The sequence below is a fragment of the Poeciliopsis prolifica genome, unplaced genomic scaffold, assembly GCF_027474105.1.
Source record: "Poeciliopsis prolifica strain line A6 unplaced genomic scaffold, Auburn_PproV2 SCAFFOLD101, whole genome shotgun sequence".
NCBI lineage: Eukaryota > Metazoa > Chordata > Actinopteri > Cyprinodontiformes > Poeciliidae > Poeciliopsis > Poeciliopsis prolifica.
In genome coordinates, this window is record NW_026562476.1 from 783031 (window position 1) to 791639 (window position 8609).

General features: G+C 39.1%; 2 protein-coding genes across 2 annotated transcripts in view; both read right to left on the reverse strand.

Moving 5' to 3' along the window:
• The window catches only part of mybbp1a (MYB binding protein (P160) 1a), a 28773-nt gene extending 25151 nt beyond the window's left edge, over positions 1-3622 (reverse strand). Inside the window, exons 1-6 of the mRNA XM_055023467.1 lie at positions 3391-3622; positions 1679-1774; positions 1413-1496; positions 1250-1324; positions 817-924; positions 550-740 (exon numbers count right to left, since the gene is read on the reverse strand). Of these exons, the coding sequence (XP_054879442.1) occupies positions 550-740; positions 817-924; positions 1250-1324; positions 1413-1496; positions 1679-1774; positions 3391-3567 (731 nt within the window). The 5' untranslated portion in view covers positions 3568-3622. The remainder of the gene's footprint in view (positions 1-549; positions 741-816; positions 925-1249; positions 1325-1412; positions 1497-1678; positions 1775-3390) is intronic.
• A 709-nt stretch (positions 3623-4331) lies between these two features.
• Positions 4332-8609, reverse strand: tbl2 (transducin beta like 2). The gene is made up of 7 exons (XM_055023468.1): positions 8412-8609; positions 7748-7869; positions 7200-7384; positions 6318-6469; positions 6083-6209; positions 5808-5960; positions 4332-4907 (listed from the first exon to the last, which is right to left on the reverse strand). The coding sequence occupies exons 1-7, from the start codon at positions 8536-8538 to the stop codon at positions 4448-4450; spliced, it is 1326 nt and encodes a 441-aa protein (XP_054879443.1). The 5' UTR covers positions 8539-8609; the 3' UTR covers positions 4332-4447.

Here is an 8609-nt window from a genome sequence, read left to right on the forward strand (position 1 = left end):
ATTATTAATGACTATTTTTTTTGTTTCGTTTCAAATATCTGAAATACTGACAACTGGTAACGTAAACTTTCCTGTTTTATCCTCAAGCTATTGTACCACTTTATTTCTTTCACTCTAAATTATTGCTGTTTACTTTTAAAGAGTTATGAGTCACAGTGGTGAAACCCTAATCTGCTGCTTTGCAATTACTCAACAGGTTGTGCTAGATAATCAAAGAGTGAATCAGTTGTTAAGTAACCAAAGGGTGACTGAGTGAATTAGCTGATACCACCAATCTTGCTTAGCTTGCCATGAGGTTGAGTAGTTAAAGCCTTTCCTCTGCATACAACCCCCAGAATGCTGTGCAGTGCTGGATCAGTGAAATTTTTGAATATCCTATCAGACAAATCATCTAATACTGATCAGATCACACGTCTATCGTGATAGACATTATAATAGATTTGTTGCCCAGCTCTATATTCTAGATTATTTATCTTTTAAATTCAAAATCAAATGCAGCAGTGCAGATTAACTAATGGCTGTGCTGTGAGTTATGGAATATGTTCTCACTTTGGGATGTTGTCTGCATTGATGATGGTGGAAGAGTCCAGCAGCTTCTTCAGCTTCTTGGGTTTCAGGGCCTGTGGGAAGCGTTGCAGCGCCACTAGCAGCAGCTGCATCTGCTCCGGGGTCCTGAAGGCCGACGCCAGGTCGGCCTCCAGAGCGCTCAGCAGAACCTCCTCAAACACACCCCCCGGTATCTGTGGGCCCACAAAACAGCGACTTAAAGAAGGAGAACGGGTCATAGTGGTGGGACAGTGAAGCTGTTACCGTTACCTCGGTGAGGATGTCAGTCATGGTTTTGCTGGGCAGGTCCTTCAGGTGCTGCTTGTGCTGGCTCAAACACTGAAGGAGCCGTATGCATCCCAGCACCACCTGGGGTTCCTGCAGAGTGAAGTAAACAAGCTCAAAAGCTTTTGGATTTATGGGCTAAATCAATGTTTCACAAAGTCAGGGCCTCAAGGGGGCGCCTCAGAGTCAGAGGGAACATGGGGTAAAAAAGGGCAAAAAAAAAAATGTAATCAAACAAATGTTTTAATTATGATGAAATAGTAAGGCCATACCAATATAAAAAAATTCTATTAGAATAAGGTATTATTTATGACTTTATTCTCGTATTGTCACAACTTTATTCTTGTATATTTTGACTTTATCCTTGTGTTAATTTGACTTTATATACTTTCACGGACAAACTCTGGAGCAGACTTACTTTGACGAGGCGTCCCGACTGATGGAGGGCAAGGACGCCAAACAAATTCCCAAACATAGCATTTCTGGCAAGTTTCTAGAGAGCAAAAACAAGGTTGAGGTGTTTAAACATCCTTTAAATGAATGTTTCTGTGCTAAATGAAGTCCAAAAGATCAAAATGTACCCTTTTCACAGCCTGTAAGTTGTGTTTTTCTTTGATTCTGTCCAGTATACTCTGCAGGGAAACGTCTTCAAAGGCACTCAACACCTTAGGGAGAAGAAAACTCATAGGTTTGACTCTTTACATTCTCCTAATATCAGATTTAAGTGAATTTTCTTAGTTTTGTCTCTAAGTTTGATAAATTTATAGCAGCTTTATAGTTGGAAAATCAACAGAATTGTATCAATTTCCTTTTTATACCACAGGACTCAGGCCGGCGGTCCACTCACCTGTCCCAGAGCCAGGCTGAACCCAGGTCGGGCCGTCTCCCGGGTGTGGGCCAGGCCGTCCACCAGCCTTTTAAATGTGTATTCCAGCTCATCAGCCTGCACACAAACAGCAACCAGGATATCTTCATTTACTCCTGACTTTACAATTACGGTACTCTTTGAACAGTTTTACCTTTCTTCATTTTTAGATTTAAATTTCTGTTGAGATGTTATCCAATACAAACAAACAAATAAATTTTATTAATTGAATTTTCACCATGCCTGTATTTTTTGGGTTGTGAACATTTATTGTATTGTTTATCACTGAGTGTGATAAATTTCTTGATAATTTCGATTCGTTGTTGTCACAGTAAGCTCCATTTGTTGTGGAAAAACCCGCACAACTGGCAGCATTGACAGGATTGTAAGTTTCAATATTGTCTGCACCATTTGTTCAATGAACATAAGCCTTTTGTAATAAGCAATTAATCCATCAATCACATAAGCTCAAAAAGTTTAATCATTTCTATTTAGATGTTACATTTTTAAAAAAATAATTTTATGTGTGGTTTAAATTTATTCATAAATAAACAAAAAATTTGAAATGTATTTATTCATAAATACATTTATAAATACATTTATTTTTTAATAAATACATTTATAAATAAATGTATTTATGGCATCACAAGGTAGGTTGTAATTTCCTTTATTTTTGTTCGTTTAATGTTTTTGGTGATTGTGTTTTATTTTGTATATTTACAACATCTTCCAGTTCTATTGTGGAGTGTTCTGTACAAAATCACAGTTTTCTAGTCTTTGAAAGGGCAAATTTATATTTTTATACCATTATCATTATATTAATTGAAAATCGTATTAAAAACAAAAAAATTATTTTTTATCAAAATAATTTCTGGGACAATTCATCATCCAGCAAAATGTATTGTCATGACAGGCTTAAATGTAAGAATCAATAATTATCAATCATTTTGAAAACATGACTAAATGCAATTACAATTTGCAGTGTAGTGATATAAGATCCACTTCTTTATGGGATTGACTGGCGTCCAAAAGCAGCATATTAGAAATGGAAATGCTTTTCAAGAGCTTTATTTATGTTAGCAGGGCCCCGTGCTGCTGTTGCATACAGTTGCAGCCATTCAACTACCTAAAAATAGAAGTAATCAACAGTTCTCATTGCCACTTTCATCAATAGTACCAGAAAATGTGGTGAGGAAACTCCAAGTCCACATGGTTTCTGTCTGCAGTTCTCTGCAGGCTCTCAGTTTCATTCACTCTGAACAGGGAAGCTATGTTTCAAAATGCAGATGGTGTTTTTAGAATGGGATACAGTTTACTTATTAAATTAAATCATACATAATTTAAATTAAACAAATACAATCCCCACTTTTCAGTTACTTATAAATGAAAAATTGTCTTTTCCTTTTGGCCTTTTCTCTGCATCTCGTCTTATTATTTCCAAGTAGTTTCATGTATTAAAGTTGTCTTGGATAATAACAGGATTTATGTTTTGTTGTTTATATATTTTGGATCAGAAAGTCAAATTTGACTCGATTAGAAACGCATCTTGTTGAAAGATGTAGTGAAATGTTCCTTTGTGTTAACATCTAACTACATCACTAGTGATAGTGATGCAGTTTCAGACTCAATACTTTCATCATTTCAACAGCGACGCAGTTTGAAAACTGTCCTCGAGGACATGCTGGGTGTCCCACCTTGTCTCCTGTTTTCAGGTACTGGATCAAGTTCTCCACCGCCTTCAGCCGGACCTCCTGGTCCGGGTTAGCCAGGTCCCAGAAGAAGTCGAGGAAGACCCGGTTCTGTTGTAGAATCCCAGCCGGCCGGACCGGCTCGGCTGAACTCACCGAAACCTCCATCATTCCCACAGACATGAGCTCTGAATCCAGCACGGGCTGCGGGTCATGCTGCTCAACAACGTGCAGCAAGAACAAGAACCACATCCGGGTCGAATCAGAGTGGGGTGTGCATCATATACACGCCGTCACATGTAACTGCGCGGCGCACAGGTGGGGTTAGACGTGATCTTTGTAGATGGGTAGTGTACATTTCTGCCATTAAAACTCATACATTTTGAATTTTGTCTAGAAAAAACAAGGAAATTTCAATTAAGATTTTTTTTTTTTGATTAATCTCATGAATTTTCATTAAAGATCTCCCAAAACATTTCTGAGTTTCAAGAGTTAAAAAGGTTCAGCCTTGGAAACTAAAATTTTCATGTTTTATCTAGAAAATGTTTGAGTCTTTTGTTAGAATTGTATTTTTTATACCTTATATGCCATTGTAAATCATAATATTTATTTATGCACTTCTAATGCATAAATATCATAAACCACTTATGATCTAAGCATAAATAAATCACAAGTGCTTTATTATGCAACTTATTATGCATAAATTCTATGCACAAATAAATAAATACATATGGATATGCTTAAATGTGCGTATCACTACAGTGATTTGCAAAAATATTCATCTCTGAATTATGGGAATTCAAGGAGTGTGTTGGTAAAAAAATAAATCAGATTTTCCAAAACTTAAATCTTCAAAAATGTAATTAATCTATAAAATTGCTCTAATTTCAGTAAATGATGCTATTCTTGTCATTATTTTGATTCTGACCAAGAAATTAACACAGTACTGTTTGAACACATTGCCTTTAATCCTTCCATAAAAACAGAATTTTATTAAAACCGCATGCAGATTTGAATATTTTCTTGACAGAAAAAGAACTCATGTGGCTCTTTGTACAAAGCTTCACTCAACGGGAGCAGCTAACACAGCGTCCAGAGCGCTCTGAGCCTCTCTGATCTGCTGCTGGAGTCTCTGCTTCATGGCCTCGTTCTGAGCCTTCTTCAGCATGTCCTGCATGTCCCTGATGGCCGCCCGGTAACCCGGCGCATTGTGAAACACACGGATGGCCTTGTCTCCGCTACATGCCAGGAAGCGGCTGTTGATGTCAAATCTAAGGTCGGTGATACCCTGGCTGTGGACGCCGTGCAGTTCCTCCTCCAGCTTTCCGGTGGTTGCGTCAAACATTGCCACGTTGCAGCCGTTGCTGATGGCGATCACCCGGCCATCCGGAGATAATGCCACCCTGCTGCCATCTGAAGAGGAGCAGGGCACTGTCCTGAGGAGGTACGGGTCTTGCTGCTTCTTGTACTCCACGTCTGTGTTCCACAGCTTCCACGTTCCGTCTTTAGACACAGTCACCATTCTGATCAGAAAAAGAAAAACAAAGTTGGTTGCTAAACTTTTTAGACACCTTTTCTCATTTATGCTTCCCTGAACAGGTTAGGATATGTCTATGGGCTATACAAAACATGTTCATTACATTTTTTTTTTTCACACAAAATATCTTTCAGACAAAAATTAAGTTTGTTCGATTCTGCCCAATTCGAGCTCCTTTCAGAATGAGCTGTTTTTACAGCTTCTTGTCACCAAGTCCAAATAAGCTGCTGCTGACGACTCCCCTCAACTCAATGTGTACATTCACACGTGAAAATGGCTGCAAACAGATGTGCATTTATGCAAACTACACATCTTTGAAAAGCAGAAATGGAGGGCCATGCACAACCAACATGAATGCCAGCAAGTGGTTTCCAGATGGTAAGTCAACCTCAAAACGCTTGTCTTTTCCAGAAGCCATTGTACAGCGCAAACTTGTTGGGAGTTCAGTTTGGGTTGCTAGATGAAGAGCAGAGCCGGCTCATTTGGGAAGCCACATTCTGAAGGTGTTTGAAACGGCTCATTTTCCAGACATCAAAAACATTATTGCAAAACTAGTTGGGTGTTTGTTAAGTGCTTGAGCAGTTTTTAGAAGCAGTTGAGACCTACATAGAAGAACAAAAACAGGTGAATTTTGGATTAAGCAATTCCCTTTGAGGGATTTCTGAAACATGCATGGAAGAATTAAAGAAGCACTCTAGGTATGTTTTTTATTAACATATTACAACATTATGTTAGCGCCTTCCATGATTGTAACCTCAATCCTTTAAAGTAACTTACAATCAATATATTGATATAATAAGAAAATTGTGATGATGTGTGTTATATAAATACTGCATTATTTATCTTATCCGACAATGCAAAGATCCTAATTACAAACACTCATTACCTGTGAGAGTCATTGGAAAAATCAAATGCATGAACTCCTGCAGAGTGACCCTTCAGGTCGAATGCTCTGGCTACGTCTCTGAACTCTCCTCCTTTTCCAAAGCAAACTTCCCAAACTTTCACGTCCGGAGTGAAGCCACAGGATGCTACAAACCTGAGGATGAGAGCAGAGAGAAGATGGAATCACCAAGTTTTGGTTCTCCATAGTGAGCACCAGAATTCTTATCAAGTGCAGCAGTAAATGTTTCAAGTGTTTGTTGTTGTGTTGAGCCTGACCTGCCGCAGGGGGAGACAGCTGCATAAGAATTGGTCATCTGATTGGTGTTGATGGAGGCCAGGAGCTCTCCCTTCAGGTCCCAGATCAGAATGGTGGTGTCTGTTGAGGCGCTCATGATGAATTTACCTGCAGAGAAGAAACAATTAGGAGTCTCATATTTGTGGAAAAGTCTCCATATTCAGTTCTCTCCATCACAAAATAGTACAATGTGACGTGTTCTGATGTGTTCCTTACCTGTCTCCGCAATGCCGATGTTAAGTATTGGGGCCTTGTGTTTCTGGGGGAAATCCTCTGAGGCGGCCTTGAAACTGAAGGTCCCGTCATCCTTCTTGATCATCTTGAAGATACGAATAGCATCTCCATTGGCGAGCCAGGTGATAAAAGCCCTGCAGGACAAAACTGGGCGTTGGTAAAGAATTCAAACATGTTTGAATGATGATAGAAAAAAAGGAGCATATTTTTGGCAAAAAAAGAAAAGTGAAATTTTTAGATTAATTTCAGAAATTTTCTAGAAAAAACAAGAACATTTCTGAGCTACAAGAGTTCAAAGCTTTTATTTTTTTAAGGTTTTATTGGCTCTAGTGGCCTTTATGTGAGAGTGGCCAGACAGGAAAATGGGTAATGAGAGAAGGGGAAGACATGTGGCAAAGGTCATCAGGTCAGGACTCAGCCATGCCAAAGATTCTGTACAACCATGTACAGAGACTAGGGCCACTGTACATGGGTTGTGCTTTACCCCTGTGCCATATCCTAAGTCCTATTTAAAATATCTTCCGGTTCCAGCTTGAAGTGTTCTTTGCAAAATTAAAGTTTATTGGTCTTAGAGAGGAACTTGCATTATTATGCAATGATCAATGTATTCATTGGAAATAGTCTAAAAAAAACAATATTATTATTTATCACAGTAATTACTGGAACAATTTATCATCCAGTATATCGTGTTATCATAACAGGCAATTGCCTCATCATGTTTAAAAATGAACTTTACAGCTCTCGGTAAAAGTGAGCTGTCATTCCCAGTGTGTTTTTTCCACAAGCTGTAATTATCAAGTAAAGGTTAGAGGCAGGAATGTCCTGCTTTACATGAGTTACTATAGTCTGGAAAAAGAAGCAGACCTGGAGTCGGGGCTGAAGCGAACCAACGTGGCATGATCCAGCTCCACGTTAGCTCTCAGGCACTTGTGTTCCCGCTCCAGGAAGTCCTTGGTGCTCCAGATCCGGATGGTGCGGTCATCAGCGCAGGATGCCAGGTATTTCCCATTACTGCTGAAATGCAGGCTTGTCACATTCCCACTATGGCCCTGAGGAGCACAAGATACAAAAATTAAATGCATGCACAGTACGTTACATTTAAATCAAATCAAATCAAATTTAGGACTGAAATAATTAGTCTGATTAGTTGGGGATAGAGATTTGCACAGTTGACATTCAGATCTTCTGGTTGTGAAAGCAGGAGACGGATCCGCTCTCATGCAGCTCCCACAAGATATCGCCCGCTGGTGAAGTCATTAACTTATCGCATGGAATTTGGAGCGCAAATTACACAATTTTGCATAAATGGCTTAAGTGAAAACTGTCAATGTAGCCTTCTTTTTGTTTAGGTCTACAAAAAAATGACAATAAAGAGCACCTGTTAGTGTTTGAGGTCTATCCGGTTTGTTTACCTTCAGTGAAGCTGCCAGCAGAGAATGGCTGAAGTTGTGCTGTGCTGGTTTGTCTTTGCGGCTCCGCTGTTTGTCTTGCTTCTGTTTCTTAGACGTTGGGCCCTTCGCAGCAGTGGCTTCAGCTAGAGGACAAGAAGTTATGCAACGAGACATTTTTAAAGGCTGCTATGACTAATTTAGATCAGTTTATGAATAATGTATTTGTGAATTTGTTGTTTGAGACTCAGATTTCCAAATAAATCACTGCAAATTACTTAGTCAGTCAAATTACAATGAATTATATTGGAGATGATCATGTTTAAACAAGAGTTTCATTGCACATTCTTTCCTATTGCATAAACACAGGTTTTAATGAACGTTTCCCGACCAGTCATTCTGAACTTTTTCATGAATGAAAAAGAGCTGTCACGCAGCAGAAGGCTGTGATCTCATTGGTCCGTTAATAAAACATTTTACTATTGGCTAGAACCAGGAGACAGAAAGTTAGTTTATTTCTTTTTGATCCATTTATAAGAATTAAGGGTTAATATTTAGCAAAACATCCCAATGTTTTACATAGTGAATGAATATAAGAATGAATGGCTGCTCATTCAGCGGACTCATACAGAGCTGGCAGTCAGTCAGCCTGCCGATTCTGGCTACATGAGCTCCGCGGTTCTCTCACCTGAACTCTCCGCAGCCCGCTCAGTTTCCTCCTTTATCTCTTCTTTTCTTCTTCCCACCGCTAAAGCGACCAGAATAACCAAAGCACCTAATAATAAAGTCAGGGCAACTAATGCTGCTACCTCCATATTGAAATATTACTGCCACGTAATTTTTTTTACAACGCTAACAGTTAGCCCATTATAATAGGACAAGACGC